Source organism: Papilio machaon, chromosome 11, assembly GCF_912999745.1.
Source record: "Papilio machaon chromosome 11, ilPapMach1.1, whole genome shotgun sequence".
NCBI lineage: Eukaryota > Metazoa > Arthropoda > Insecta > Lepidoptera > Papilionidae > Papilio > Papilio machaon.
The window spans coordinates 6565179-6582012 of record NC_059996.1 but is presented as its reverse complement, the minus strand read 5'-3'; the positions used below and the strand labels follow the sequence as shown (position 1 = coordinate 6582012).

Sequence of the window (16834 nt, the reverse complement as noted above, 5' to 3'; positions counted from 1 at the left end):
TATGAATGTGTGAGTATTTACAGGTATATGTTGTGGTAATTTATCAAATATAGGTTATAGCCATTTACACTTAAACTTGTAATATATTGAAAATGTTTTTAAGGATGCCATGAACAGAATATTGGCCATCCTATAGCTAAGAGTAAAATTTTTTAACTTTATTGTTTTTAAAAATAAATATAATTTATTAAATATACATAAAGAAATAAAATGCATTGTTGTCTATATTTACATTATTTTTATTAATGACATAATTGACATAGTTGACACATTATTGATTATGATCTCACTGGCTTACCGGCCAGTAACTTAATTATGAAAGAGGTGATACACCACAGTTCTCCCCCCCTAGCTTTGGACCAAGGGAGCAGCTAGGAGCTGGTCAATGTGCCTACGCCAGACAGAGCCGTCATCAGTTATTATTTTATAATGTAGTCTCCCTAAACGTTCCTGAATGGTCCCGAAACGCCAGCGCTGCGTGGAGCCGACGGTATAATCACGGGCCTGGATGCGGTCGCCTGGATTGAACTTTTTGATAAGATGTGGCTGGTGTTTATCTGATGGTCGTCGGAGTTCCCCTCTCAAGAACATGGCATGTAGCGACGTGCGTACCTCCCTACCAAACATAAGTTGGTAGGGGGTCTGGCCGTTAGCGTCCGGCGTTCGACGAAGTCGTGTTTTAGTCGTGAGGAGCTTTTGATATATTGTGCCTCCTTCCCCCTCTAAGCTTCGTAGTATCCTTTTCACGGTTTGAACGTATCGTTCGGCTTGACCGTTCGTTGCTGGATGGTATGGAGCAGACGTCTTATGAACGATCATACTGTCTTTGAGGAATGCTTCAAACTCTTCTGAGATAAATTGTTGTCCGTTGTCAGAAACTAAAATTTGTGGTATTCCAAAGGTGCAAAATAATTCTTTCAGTTTTTGGACGCACCAAGTAGTTGTTGTGGTTTTGGTAGGTATTATCTCAATCCATTTTGAAAATGCATCTACTATTATAAAAAGTTGGTGACCCTGGAAAGGTCCCGCAAAATCAATGTGCAATCTTTGCCAAGGTCCATCAGGTCGTTCCCAATGATGAAGTGGTGCTTTTTCAGGTTCATTCTGTTGTAGTCTGCAAGTTCTGCACGATTTCACCTTCTTTTCGATGTCGTTATCAATCCCCTTCCAATATACAAAACTGCGCGCCAATAATTTCATCTTAACTATTCCTGGATGGCCGAGATGTAGTTCATTTAGCACGCGTTCTTGAAGTGTTCTAGGGATAAGAACGCGCGCTCCTCTTAGTATACAGCCGTCATGTAATGTGAACTCATTGTCCTTGAAACCGAGTGTTCTTAGCGAGATTCCTGAATTAAGTGCCTGTAGTAGAGGTCTGTGTTCTGAATCATTTTTAGTCTCGGTTGCTATCGTATTTGGGTTGATGTCTATAGTATTAATTTGCTCTAATTGGAAATTGTAGTTCTGGTCTATTTTATTAATCCTTGTAGACTCTATTGGAAATCTTGATAGGTAGTCGGCATTGGAGTTATTCGCTGAAGTTCTATATTCAATATTGTAGTCAAATCCGGACAAGAAGTGGGCATAATGAAATAACCTCATAGTGCTCATTGCTGGTAAGGTTTTACTTGGATGAAATATGCTTGTAAGTGGTTTGTGGTCTGTTATGAGGGTAAATTTTCGGCCGTAGATATAGTAGAAAATTTTTTTTAATCCCCAGTAAATCGCCGTAGCTTCTTTGTCAATTTGACTATATCTTTTCTCGCTGTCAGATAATGTTCTCGAGGCAAACGCAACAGGCCTCTCTGATCCGTCAGTAAGTCTGTGAGATAGGACTGCACCAAGCCCTAGTGGTGAAGCATCAGTGGCCAATACTAGTGGTTTTGTTGGATCAAAGTGTGTCAATACTCTTTCGCTTAATATTTCTTTTTTGATTTTGGTGAAGGCTTCTTCACATTGTGTAGTCCATTGGAAACTTGATTCTTTCTTTAATAAGTTGTTCAAGGGATTCGTGATGGATGCGAGATTGGGTATGAATTTATTATAAAAATTTGCCATACCGAGAAACGTTCTCAATCCTGCAGTGTTTACTGGGCGTTCTGTTTTTATTATAGCATTTATCTTGTCCTTGTTTTTGTGCAGGCCATCTTTATCTATAGTGTGCCCTAGGTAATTTATACTTGTTTTAAAAAATTGGCACTTATCCTTGTTTACTCTGAGGTTGCTTTCTTTCAGTTTATCAAGCACAAGCTTAAGTCTTTGTAACAATTTTTCCTTGGAATCTCCTTGTATAATTATATCATCGAAAAAGCATTTGACTCCTTCCAGCCCCTGCAAGAGTCTGTCCATAAATCCTTGCCACAAGCTAGGCGCGACTTTCACACCGAACATAAGTCTATTTACTTTGTATGTACCTTTGTGTGTACTGAGTGTTTGTAGCATTGCGCTTTCGTCGTCCATGACCATATTAAGGTATGCTTGAGTTATGTCAAGTGTACAAAATAGCTTGCCGCCATTCATTTCTGCAAAGATATCTTCTATCATCGGTATTGGGTATTTTTCATCCAATATAACTTTATTTAATGTAACTTTGTAGTCTGCGCAAAGTCGGATTGACCCATTCGGCTTGACAACTGGTACCACTGGTGTTCCCCACTCAGAGTGGTCAACTTTCGTAATGACCCCTAGCTTGCAAAGTCGCTCTATTTCTTCATCCACTTTAGTTTTTAAAGCGTAGGGTATTCTTCGAGGTTTGATAAAAATTGGTTGTGTGTTTTCTTTAAGGTTTAAGTGTCCCTTATAATTAGGTATTTTACCCAGGTCGGACTTAAAAACTGAAGTTTTATAAAGTTGTAAGAGTTGGTCTAGTTCTAAGTTCTTTGTGTCTTGTATAGTTTTTATATCTGCTAAGTTCAAGTTTTCCAGTTCCTTCATCCAACTGCGTCCAAAAATAGGATCTACATTGCCATTGATTAAATATAGTTTACCGTGAAATTCCTTCTCTTGGTATTTGCATTTAACGTAAGTGACTCCAACTGCTTTTATTACTTCTCCTGTGTAAGTACGAAGTTTAATGTCTGTGTGGAACAGTCTTTTTCCAATATTCAGTTTTCTATAGTCTCGCATTGACATTGACGTTAATGTTGCTCCAGTATCAAATTCCATTTTCAGCTTTGCGTTCTCGATCTGTACTGATATCATGAATTTCTCAGTTCTTTCGCCAGATATCATATTGATATCGTTCAAGTCATCGTTATCGCTATTGTTCGGCTCTTCTAGTTGGTGCGAATTGGGTCTTGGTGCCTTGTAGTGCAGATTAGGTTTGCGTTGTAGGCAAACGCGGGCAAGATGGCCGATTTTATTGCATTTCCGGCAGGTGACATTGCTGGCGTTACATATCCTCGTTTCATGAGAAGATCCGCAGCGAAAACATTTACCTAATAAATCTCGGCGTGTGATTTGTCTTGAGTTTGAAGTTTTAGGTCGATATGTGTTTGTAGAAACTTTGTCAATACTGCCGTTACTCGTGCTGGGCAATACATTTGTAGCAATAGTGTCGTTTTCTGTTTTTGCCATTTCGATTGATATTGCTATTTGAACTAGTTCTTTAAATGTGCATTTATTTTGATCTTGTAAAATTTTTGTTCTTGCATCATTATCTTTTAAGCCTCGTATGAATTGTAGGCAAAGGAAACTTTCTGATGTGTTCTTCTCACAATGTTGACAGTTAAATTCGCAGTTTGTTGTTAATTTTTTTAGTTCCGCTGTGAATTGAGCTATAGTTTCATCAGATTTTTGTATTCTTGATATGAATTTATGTTGTAGGGCCCATTTACTAGGTTTTGGATCTACATATTCATTAAGTGTTTCGGTGATGAGATCAAATGACATGTTAATTGGTTCTTCTGGGCACACTAAGTCACAGAGCTTTTCATGGAGCTCCGGTGACAATGTAGATAGTATAATGTTGGTTTTTGTTTGATCTTTGGTAATATTATTCAATCGAAAGTAGGCTTCTAGTCTTTTCTTAAAGTTGTTGAAAGTTTCTGATGCTCCTAGTGGTTGAAATTGTATTTTAGGTATGCTCTCACGTATCTGCTGCTGGTCATGCACCTGTTGTTCATTATGATGTTGCGCTCGCTGTTGTTGTTCTTGCTGTCGTTGGTTTAGTTTCTTTTTCGTTAATAGTTTCGTGAAAATTGTTGTGTACAGCTCTTCGAAATCGTATCTGTACTCCTGTTCTTGCTCGTAAGCGGTCTCGTCATGCTGGTCGACGGTGTGGTCTTCGATCTTTTGCTGAAGCTCTCGCAGAGACTTAATCGCTGTATTAAGGCTCTCAGAGCGAGCATCGATGTCCTCGTCAGACATCGACGCCCTCGATGTTACATATTTTTCTATTCTAGTGAGTAACCCTCTTTGGGTACTCCGCTGTTTTTTTACTTTTTCCATGTGATCGTGGGTTTAAAACTCGTCGCCAATATTAAATATACATAAAGAAATAAAATGCATTGTTGTCTATATTTACATTATTTTTATTAATGACATAATTGACATAGTTGACACATTATTGATTATGATCTCACTGGCTTACCGGCCAGTAACTTAATTATGAAAGAGGTGATACACCACATAATTAATGTTACCCTGTATAGCTAAGTGTCAAGTAAAAACATAATTGCAATTGGTATCGTAACATTTAATAATTGAGTTCAGAAATCTGCCTTCAACCAGCAGCTGCCGTTGATTACAACGAACAAACAATAATGTAGTTAATTTAAATTGCATTACATTTTTTGTTTCGTTATTTTACTAGTAGATTTTTGCTCTATATATGCTTTTAAAGGATTTTATAGACAACGATAACACTCGGTTTTAAACGATGGTAAGGGAAAGGTAATTTGACGAATATTTAGGATGCATAGGAAGGGGAAATATCTTCTTTCTGTACGTCCCTCCTATGTTGATTAAAGGTAGGCAACGCATCTGCAAATGTGGGGATGACTAGGTAGCCGCTTGTTCGCTTGCCACCATATGATATATAGAAACAGACATTTAGCTAAACAAGTCATAGTTACAAGCAAAATATCAGTAACCATAAGATATTATAATGCTTTTTGTCTACATTTTAATCATAAACAGTCAAGAAATTTTCGACTTATTAACGACTACAGCCTTTGTAAGATTTACTAGTATACCTATTGTTTCGTATTGTTAGTTCTATACGTTTTAAGGTATTGTTTATCAGTAAATGGTCTTTATCTCATAATTTAATACACGTGTGTCAATAGAAGACTATTTTCGTCAAGATCTTAGTCGTCACGTTGTCGTGTCGTGTAAACAACATTGTGATTACAGCAATGTCACTCAGCGGGTATCACTTGACGGTCATCATACCAGACTAACGAGTTATCACAGCCGAGTACAGGTGCTGGTATAAAAATAGTTTATAAATGTGAGGCATACACGTAATTAGTACCAGCCAGTGCGCTTTAATTTCCTTTAGCAATGACCGACAGATGACTAAGTCATTATACGTAATAAACGTAAATAAGATGTCGGTTTGGTAAGACATTGTGGAAAGTTATTGTCCCCTATAGAATATACAGCTTAATGACTGTCATTAAATTGAAGTCAAGTACAAAATAAGGGAGACAACATAGATTTTATGCAGTTTGTAACAAAAAGCTCGCAAATTCTCACGGCAAATTGCTGTGATAATTGTTAAATTGACATCATTCTAAGTACAAGTTGTGTGAATGTATTCCAAATGAGGCTTAATTTGTTATGAAAAAAAAATAGTAAAGGGAAAGGGAACGCTTAGTTGAGTTGATAAATACTTCGTTTAAATTCTCGAAGTAATAGTTAATGAATAAGTTTTTCCGCCTGAAGTAATAGCTGTCTATGTTTCATATATACGTGATTATTTATTTTATTTCCGAGTACAATAATTTAATTACGGCGATTGACTCGTGTCAATAAACTTTACCTTTCATTTATTAAAATTATCTCTATAATTCGGAGCCGTTAATATAATTATAAAACATTGATAAGTTATATTAAAAATATTTGAACACACCTTCAATGTCGAATTAATTGAAATGTGAAAATTTAATCATGAACTCGATTGAACTCTCATTTTATTGGCGCACCACAAAGTAAAATATTTTATTCAATCGAATAAACATTTCCGCAGAACGCTTGTGGTGCTACAATCCGATATTTAGGTTACAGCCAAACCAAGTCTATTGTACAAAGTGAAACGTTCCAGCTTAATTTTTAGGCTTAAGTGACAAGCGATTACCAATCCTAAAAAAACACAAAGTCTTTAATTTACTATATAAAATACTAGCTGTCTTCCGCGACTCCGTCCGCGCGGTATTAAATAAAAAACATAAAAATAGCCTATGTATCCTTCGAGACTATGTTCTACATCTGTGCCAAATTTTATAAAGATCCGTGAAGCAGTTCCGGAGATACCTTCAAACAAACATCCATTCATCCATCTAAGCATTTGCATTTATAACATTAGTAAGATGGTATTCGCCGATATAATATATTTAAATTATAATTCAAAGCTCTTCTTTTCATCATTCAAAACTTTTCTTATCAGGAAAGGATGAGAAGGGGAAGTGGATTTGGCGAAAGAGGGGACGCATGGGAAGGGGAAATGTCCACTTTCTGTGTGTTCCTCCGTTGATTAAAGGTAGGCAAGGCATCTACATTTGCGGATGTCCATGGGCAACCTTAGCCTCGCTATTTCGGCGAATTCAAGTGACCGTTTGCTTGTTTGTCACCTTTGCATATAAAAAATGTGAAATATTCTGGGTATGTACGATGTACTCCGCGAATTCTTCTCAATCAAGTGACTCGAATTAGCTTATAGGCTGAAAGGGAAAATGAATAGTAAACACTATAAATAACTGATCAAGCCGTAACCTTAGTATGATATTAATTAGTAGCTTGCCGTTAAGTCTCTTTATATTGCGTCTCTTTTATAGAATCCTCAAATTCGATCGCTGATCGCTTGTGAAATTCGCTGATATATTGGCAATGTTTTATTCAGTCGAGGGACTCGTTAGTGCAGCGCATTGTGGCCGCTAAACAAACCTACAGAACGCTCACATTCGCGCAATGCATGCAACATTTTTACTCACTAATGTATACTCTGACCCGCCATAAGCATTTTTGATTGCAATTAAATTCTCAAGTTGTTTTCGATACAAAAAGCTTTTATAAAATCTTAATTTTTTCGGTATTCATAGTTGCCTTTTATGGAAGATAAGAATTGTAATAAAATTTTATTTCCATCCATCGAATTTCATTTTCAACATTAATTAAGTAGGCGTTTTTAATTATCCAGTTTTTGTCTGTTAAATTATTTTTGAGTTAAATCTATTTAACATAGAGCTAGTTGTCGCCCGCGACTCCATCCGCGCGGTGTTCTAAAAAAAACTTAATTGGTAGCCTCTGTGTTCTTCCAGGCTATATGTTCTACGTCTATACCAAATTTCAGAGAGGTTCCAAACAAATATCTATCTATACATACAAACATTCACATTTATAAGATTAGTAAGATGTAGTCTACGCGGTTGTTTAAATGCACTTAGTTGTTTTCGTGAATGTGGTTTTGTTTAAGAGGAAGAAGGATATATTTATTGCAAAGCTAAATTACATTTAATGTTATTTGGATATCCTAAAGGTATTATCAAAAATATTAATGTATAAATTATTATAAAAACTTACACATCCTATATACACATCATATATACAACAGTAAAGAGTGGATAAAAAGGATGTAAATATTTTAATAGCTTCTGACTTGTGTAAATTACAAATTTCAACTTTTTATTTTTAATTAAAAAAAGCAGAAAAGAAGCGTGTGAGCTCCTACATGACATAATGCGGACGGCAGGAAGTCGCTGAATGAAAGAATTTTAGCGAAATGATACAAGCTGATGATGATGAATATAAACGTTTTAATGCTTGAAATTTTGGAATTTCGAGATGAATTGAAATTTATACTAGAACTTAGTTGTCGCTCGTAACTCCGCCCGCGCGGAATTAAAAAAAATAATAATAAGGAGCCTATGTGTTCTTCCAGACAATACTCTACCTATATGCCAAAAATTCAAGATCCGTTGAGCCGTTCCGGGGATACCTTCAAACAAACATCCATTATTAAGTTAGTAAGATTATCTTCATTGCACTTTTTACACACCTTTTACAAAAAAAATAGCATTATCTAGAAATATGAAACCTTGTGAAAATTTTTCATAGATTAACAGTTGTTCTAAAAAGAAAATTTGACCTGTACATTTATAACAACAATTATGACAAAGTATTTACGAAGTTGAAAACATAAACATCTGTTATCTTTTCATTTACAGTTAATTTCAAAAGCTATACTTTGACGACATAATTATTTCTTATGACCGCAGTACACAATTGTACGATTCGAAAACATCCAGTAATTGGCCGCTAGCCGCAGTTATGTACGTAATTTGCTTACTCCGGATCACAAATGACGGTCAGTGGATCGACATCTGTCCGTCAATAACGGACGCTACTACCCCACCACAGCTTACATAATTACACTTCGACCTCAATAAACAGTTAAAATCAAAACATTTCAATACACAGTAAAATAAAACTAGTGTTTTTGAACTAGTGAATAACGAATTCATTTGGTAGTACGCTTTAATAGGTATATATTACTCCTTTGTCCCTATTCATGTTAAAAATGTACTCTCGGAATAACAAAGATTGAGTTGAAAATGAGACCTATTAAGCGGTAATTGTTCCAACTTAAATAATTTATCATTGCTATTAAAGTTACATATGTTTCTAGCATTTATGCTTGAAGTAAAATATAATAGACGAGGAACAATCTCAGTTCTAAACGAGACGCAGAATCATAAAGAATATTACTGCCCGTTAGTACTTACTCTTTGAGCTGTCCAATTTTTTCTTGTAAGGGAATAAAATCTAGTACCCACATGCGATGATACGCACACTTGTTAATGAGCATTAAAGTGGTTATTGAATATTTTAATCAATATCACTTTAACGCTGTCATATCTTGTGTAATGTGAACAGTGCGAAAGGCGTATGGAACGGTACTTCATTATATCCATTGCTACTTATTAACGTAACCTTGTCGGATATACAAAACGGTAGCTCTCATACAATGAGCTAATCATACTGTTGCATCAATAGCTACTTGTGATATATACAGCAATGATAAATGACAAGCATTGTTGTGATCTACCTTCGGTTATATTTGACTTCTTAATTGCGGCTATTTATTTCGATTACCAGAGTATTTGCACATCACGAATGTCTATTAACAGTTCGAAATCAATTAATGTATGGGTTATACAGGGTGTTCAACATTTTTTAATGTATTTCAATTTTCATTGTAGTTATAAGTAAGTTTTAATAATTGTAATTACTGTTATACCTTACCGACTTCATTCTTTTATGGCATGTTCAATTATTATCACAACTGACAGCTGAGAGATCACCATATATTCATTTGAACGAAGGATTTTCGAACATAAATGGAAAACTCCAAGGATAAGTCAAAGTTGGCCGAAAAGATATAATAATAATCAAAGCCAAAAGATACTAATGCCTAATCTAAAATAATTGAAGATCAAGTCGTGTCTAGATACGTATATTTTATTCTTGATTTTGTCCGAATTTTCTTCAGCCTTTTTGCGAAGATTTTGAGTAAAATTGCGACGTCATTTGTATTCTAAACGCGTCCGTCTGTGTGTCGCGGTGAGTAACGACGATGGAAAGATAGATGAATAGAGCGGTCTATTCACTTGCGGTATTTCAATATTATCGTGCGCCTTGTCAGGTGAACAATAGCTCGAAAGCTATAAGATGAAGTGGAGTCGTTAGTTAGATATAAGTAAATCTCGTTACCGTAAACTGGATGTAGTGCGGGAAAGGTTATCTTACGTTAAAAAGAAGTAAAGGTTATATTAATTAATGCTATTGGTTCTTATGGCAATTAATGTGACATGAATTGTGTGACAGCATTAGAAAATAGAGTGCGTAATGATAATGAAATTACAATTGAGAGCATTTGTCGGTTAACTTATTCTTCACTTTACGTTAATGAATACGAAGGCCACATAGGCTACTTATTACGTGTTTTGTGTTTTCCAGGTCATATTTAATTTATCAAAAATAAAATTAACTTTAAGCGTTAATTCTCAATGCGGGTACAATTTATTTTCCGCATAAATATAAAGCTTTTGTAGTGCAATGAATAAATTGCCAACAACATAAGCAATAAAAGCAGTTTACATTAATATACATGATACGCGATATTTTGCACGGCTAGATTAAATAGGTGCCCTCTACGAGACCTCCGGGAGGCATAGAACGGAACTCTGGCAAAGATTAAGCGGTCTTAACAGATGTTCAAGTCCATATAATTTATTAACAATATAAAAGATAGTATAATTAGAAGTCTTCATAATAATATTGGATTGTATCGTAAAATCTCAGCGAAAAGTTAACCAGGACGACTATGATCGAATTTAAAAACACACTTGTTTGTATCATTTATTTAAGCTATCCGAAATAAATCTATAGACATTAAATAACATTGTCAGCCAGTGAAATGTGTAAATATCATTTCTCATTATGATTGTATTCGAAGACATTATTATCTATCTTTACTAGTTTGTTACATCCAGAGTTCCAGTTCTAGTTAAATTTTAATGAGTTGGTCCAGGAAAATAATAATATAAAAAAATAATGTATATAACCTAGTTAGTTTCCTCACAAAGGAATTAACTTAGGACTCCCAAAAAACATCTTTCAATGGTTAGAAACTCTTGATAAACAAATGACCAAATGTCATGTCAAATCGAATAGTAAATACCAGTCACTGATGGCCTATTCATTTCTAAATTCTATATTAAAAATCTAAATAATAATCGTGTTTGGTTTAAGCCTGAAAGATCTAAAGAGACTGGTTATATCGTACGTGAGAGCATGCTTCGTTTACTTGTAGCCGCGGGCGGGAGCCTCCGACCATTGTTTAAGAGAGCGCCCAATTATGTCTTTACAATACATATCTTACCGCTTTATAATATTTTTAATAATACTAAGCTGTAATTGCTTTTAATGGTGTTGTTACTTGAAGCGCTATTTGTATACCTATAATGTTTTGTTCTATATTTATCTCAGTATTATTTTTTAATGATATATCTGAGTGACATTGAGTAAATAATTACCTATCACTGAACCGGAGCTTTCAGTGTTGATGATAGTTTGTCCAAAGCTTGATGTTACTACTAATAATAATTATAAAAAATAAATACTTGTATTAGGTACAGATAAAAAGGTTTTATATCAATAGAGTAAATAGGTTTTTTAATACTTTTTTTAAATCCTAAATAAGTGTTTATATTTTTTGTACGGTTTAAAAAATCTACATTAAGTTATAAGTAGTTGAAATCAATTTAATACGTACATTTCATGTTTTTCAATACAAAAAAAACACAAAGTTATAAAGCTCAAACCATGTAAATTTACAATTTAAAAATCCCTGTTTACGAATACAACTTTTTGTTCTAGAGGTTTTTCATACACAGCTCAAGGCGACAATTTACGCCGCTCCCTCAATTGGGTGTGATTGTTAACTATGGCACAAAGATTATAAGTTATCGGCGTTATCGAGGCACGATACTCACTCAAGTGTTACGTCTTTTTCAAACACGATGATAATATGGCGGGTTACTTTTTGATATCAAGTCGTTGTTTACATCATACAGACTTAAAGACTAGGCTAATTTTGTAACTCTACATTTTTAAACTGAAATTTTATTACGTAATAGCTGTCACCCGCGACTACGTCCCCGCGGAATTAAAAGACACTAAGTAGTTTATGTGTTCCTCCAAACTATGATCTACATCTATGGCAAATTTCATCGAAATCTGTTGAGGCCTTCTGGAGATATCTACAAACAAACATCCACCGGCATTTATAATATTAGTAAGATTAGGATATAATTATTTTCGTTAAATGCGCTTTACTCTATTGTGAAGGATAAACTCTTTAAGGTATTGTTTAGTCTTTGACAATTTTATGTGTTTTTGTAAGTATGATCTAAGAATGCTCTATTAGCAAATGCAAAAATAGCAAAAAACGACTAAAATTTCAGAAACATTAACTTTAACGGTTACCTAGCAAAGTTCATTCAAATAGCCAAATCGTATGCCAGTCAAATACTTAAGAAAAAGAAAGTACAATTGAAAGTTCCTTACCAATAAAGTTATTTTATAAACCTAAAAATGTATAAAAATAAAACGTTCAACGTATTTTATGTCCAAATTAGCTTGATTCATTGCTTTGATTTTTTGAGTTCCGTTCGCAGCGCGGTGGCATGTAACCGAATACGCGCCACTACGCGACAGGATCGAGTAAAAACCCCATGAAATCACTAATCCAACCTAATTTCGAACGCCATACGTCATTTGAATTACGACCGGAGGGCGTTTGACATTTTAACTCTACTTGGTTAAGCTTTGGTATAAAAATGACATTATTTACTTTGCAAGTGCTTTAAGATTTATCCAAATATGATAAGTATTCGTTTAAAGTTTTAAGAATTACTGCACAATCTAATATTTTATAAATTAAATTATTTATTTTCTTTAACTGTAGTAATCTACATATTTAGTTAATAAACTTTGTTATTAACAGTCACGTACAAAATGTTAGTACAATTACAACATTCTTGATCCTATTATCTTACAGACGTTTTCATTGCTAAATACTTATATCAATAGATATCAATAAATCGAAATAAATTTTAAACGAAACTTGTAATATGAAATAATAAGAACAAAGCCACTTGAGCGTTGCTCCGAAGAACATCGTAAATTACTCCGCGTCGTGTAAGCGAAACGCTGACAAATGACATGTGTTTGGAAGCCCCGCCGTTTTATTTTTAGAGCGACCCACACAGGCCGTAATCACAGACCGAAAGGAGATTCAAACGAAATGAAGTCTGCCAGATTGCCATGGGCTTAGGCTCTTTGTGGAACCACAAAAGCCTTTTTTGACATGTTTGTTTTCATTTACTCTTGTTTAATATCACGGAACAAAGCTTACAAAACTGTACATATTGAAATATTGCATATATAAATTACCACATAAATATCACAATTAAAATTAGTATATAAGTGTTATGTAATACTATTTTAACTGTAGTATTTTACGTTTACGGAACAATAAAAATAACACTTATTAGCTTTAAGTTCTTCGACAAGTTTCCATTGAACCTTGAGCTTCTTTACTCGCCTTAAAATAAAAGTTCAGTTCAGTTCTTATGAATACCTAAACTCAATACATTCGATTACTGAAAATAAGCATCTTTGTGAGTACAGTAAAAGAAAATTCATTCTTAATGTACAAATAAAATGTTTCTTACATTAGAAATATTAACAATTTTGACCAACTCAATGGATTACGTTGTAATCAAACTCAATTTAAAAAATCATAATAAACGTAATCGTTCTAATAAAGACATGATTTTTGTTGGTAACGCAAAGGCTGGCTATAAAGCATGGTATCCAGTCTAACGTGACTGCTATGTCGCTTTTAGATATAAGTTTTAAAATGGAACACGCAGGTCAAAATATAATGGAAGTTTGGATCATTTATATTTCTTAGCTTGAGGCAGAATCTCATGATGTTACACAAATACTTTTTAGATGAAATTACAAGGAAATGTTTTATGCTGTTACATTTATTTTTATTAAGGGATACAAAATACTGTATTAAGCGGTACGGTCACTGTATTTTACTGTACTGTACTTAGTGTGCTGATGTCTTAGTATTTTGGAATTTTGGATATTATGAAATTCTTTCTATGTAATAATTGCATATATTTACGTTAAAGGTTATATGTTTTTTTTTATATAAAGTAGAGATGGTTGCTTAACATAAAACGAACTTTTCGATTGTGATAACTTTGTGTAAAAAACCATTTTATTTATTTTGTAGAAATAAAGTATAAAATATTGTTACAAGTTCGTAATATTTCGAATGTTTTTTAAAATAAGATAAGAATAAAATTAGAATTCAGAATATGTCACCAAATTAATGTACAAATTGCTTACCGTTTTGATTTAATAAATAACATTTTTAGTTCGTATTACCAGTGACTAAGACATAAAATTGCTTGGCGCATTTTACGATGAGATCAAATTGTATCGCCGTAAATATTTTTTACAAAACGACTTCTCGGAACGATTATTTAGAATTACACGGGCTCTTAAGCCTACTTCTGTATGCACGGTCGCGTCGCGCGCTCCATCTTTTTTTAAAACGTTCATTACCTCTGTCCTATGTTACCTTAAGAGTCTAATAAATTATTAATTCGGCTGCTAATTTAGAACTCTTTACTTCCGTAAAAAATATGTAGAAAGGGCAGGACGGGATCAAAAATAATAATAAATTTATCCGTATACGTTCATTCATATTCCTTATTCTCTGTTTTAAAGGAAAAAAAAGGAACATGAATGAAAATGTGAAAAAGAAATACGTAGGATATAAAAGCTTATCTAAAAGCTCGCTGTATATAGTGATCAGTTCACAGTGAATGCACTTTCACACCACGCCTCTGCTCGCCGCTATAAAGGCAAGGTCACACCGGGTCTCTATGACTGATGTCGACGCGCTTCGCCTTTGACTCCGAGTCGCTCAAACGTCCGTCTAGCTGCAGGCTCGTTAAAATTCATAGTGCAGACTTTAAACTTCGAGATATATCATTACTTGTCCAAAATTAAAACAATAATTATGTTTTCACCTATATTTTTATATCGTCGACATCGTTTTGTCTGAAAAATTACAAAGTAATATGTATGTACGTGGAGTGTACCTCTCGGTACTCTCGGTATCACAATATTAGAAGTGTACTCCAAAAATGAAAAAAAAAACAATTATTTATTGCTCGAAATAAAGGTACAAGAACCCAGTCTAGTCAGAGAAATATTTCTCTAGAATTTTTGCAAGTATTAAAATTATTTCTAGTAGAACCCATCATGTTGAACTATCACAAGAACCTAAGTTATTTTTATCTCAACATCAAATATAAGATTACGACGAAACAAATAAGTTATTCCAGTCCTGAATAGATTCTAACTAAACTTTTAGTTTTCATTTAGTGACTTAGTTATAATATAATTGTGTTAATTTATATTAGAAAAGGCAACTTGGGCTATAAATTCCGTAAGCGTCACCCATCGGCTTGGCCGCGCCGCCGGCCATAATGATTCATTAAGTGCCTCCCCGGGATTACCTTTTTGTAATTGACCGATGAAGCGAGAGCCGTATCACTGCTTCTCTTTTAAATCACGTTTATTTTATAAAATTAGCGCCGTTTTCAATTTATTAAAAAAACACAAAAAAATATCATGCTCTTTGCCGCACTTAAAAATGCTGCGAAAATTACGAATATATATTTTTTTTAATTTAACGATTTAATTATTTTAATTTGCTACAACAAAAATGTTCTATACTTGAAATTCTATGTAGTCGAATTTTATTGGTACAGTCAATTCATTTGAATCAAAGTACATAACAGAATGTGCTCTTATGTGCTCATAACATAATGTGCTCTTGACCATGACTGTCCGTAAATTTAAATGATAACGCTCATTAGACGATATTCTCAAGAGCAAAATATAACTGATTTTATAAGAGTCAGCGAATTTTTTACTATGGTAATTAAAGGAAAATAGTTTGAAATGAACTCGTTGTAGACATCAATTGGTTTTTTTTTTCTAAGATTGAACTTGTAATGAAATGATTGTATTTGATGTTGATAAAAAGTTTATTGTTAAAATTGATATTACGTTCCTGATGAGATTGATATTTGAATTCATTAAATAACTTTTTTTGTTTTTTTTTTCTTGTACGAAATCCTTCAATTTTTTGCGAGACGTAATAAGTTACTTGATATTATCATTACAAGTTAAATAATTGTAGTCCATAAATTGTTTTTCAAATAGTTGGTATACCTGGTCATGTTTGGTGATTTTTTGTTTGGTTTAATATTTTATATATTTAATATTGTGAGATTTACTGTTTATTCTAGGTTTAAAAGATCTTAAAAATAAAACATTCGTACCGAAAATTATTTTTGGAACCATTGTTTTTCAACTAATGTGACACACAGATAAGAATGATAAGAGTATATTTTTCTATGAGTCTTTCGTAGTGAAAATATACAGTTGAGAAAAATGCATCATAGCGTACTTTAACTTAAAAAAAAAAAAAACAGTTCAGCAAGGTTTGAGTCACAAAAGCTCAAACATATGAAATTTTATCTTTAATACTTCACTAACTAATTTATCGTATCAGTAAGATATTTTTTATAATATTGAGATTTATTATGGGAATGAGATAAAGATTTCCAAAATAAATTTACACTTCTCATGACGAAATAACTCCATTATTGTTTAGTAACGTTGAAACTTCGGTAAGGTTTAATCAAAACACGGTAATGCTTTTTGTTTTATAATCTTTGCGTGTTGCTTTCGACATGCTAACCATTTGAAAGTAAACAAAATATCTTTGACTGTTTTAAATATTTTCAAAGTACTTTGTTGCCTACCATTATGTTTAAAAAAATAAATTTAGGTTATAAAAAAATTATTAAAAATAATTCAATAGTAGTCCGCTTCACAAATGGATTAAATCTTACGTTAATGCGCTCGCGAAGGTAAATAGTAAGCTTTACTACTGTCATACTCAGAGTAGGCTAATGTTTACTTTAATGGGCCCTTAGATTTCTGTTAC

General features: G+C 33.5%; 1 protein-coding gene across 1 annotated transcript; it reads right to left on the bottom strand.

Annotated features, from left to right (window-relative positions):
* Positions 1 to 348: 348 nt before the first annotated feature.
* LOC123721412 (uncharacterized protein K02A2.6-like) lies at positions 349 to 4449 on the bottom strand. Its single transcript, XM_045680103.1, has one exon. It carries the CDS (start codon positions 4447 to 4449, stop codon positions 349 to 351), a length of 4101 nt encoding a protein of 1366 aa, XP_045536059.1.
* Between the last annotated feature and the right edge of the window lie 12385 nt (positions 4450 to 16834).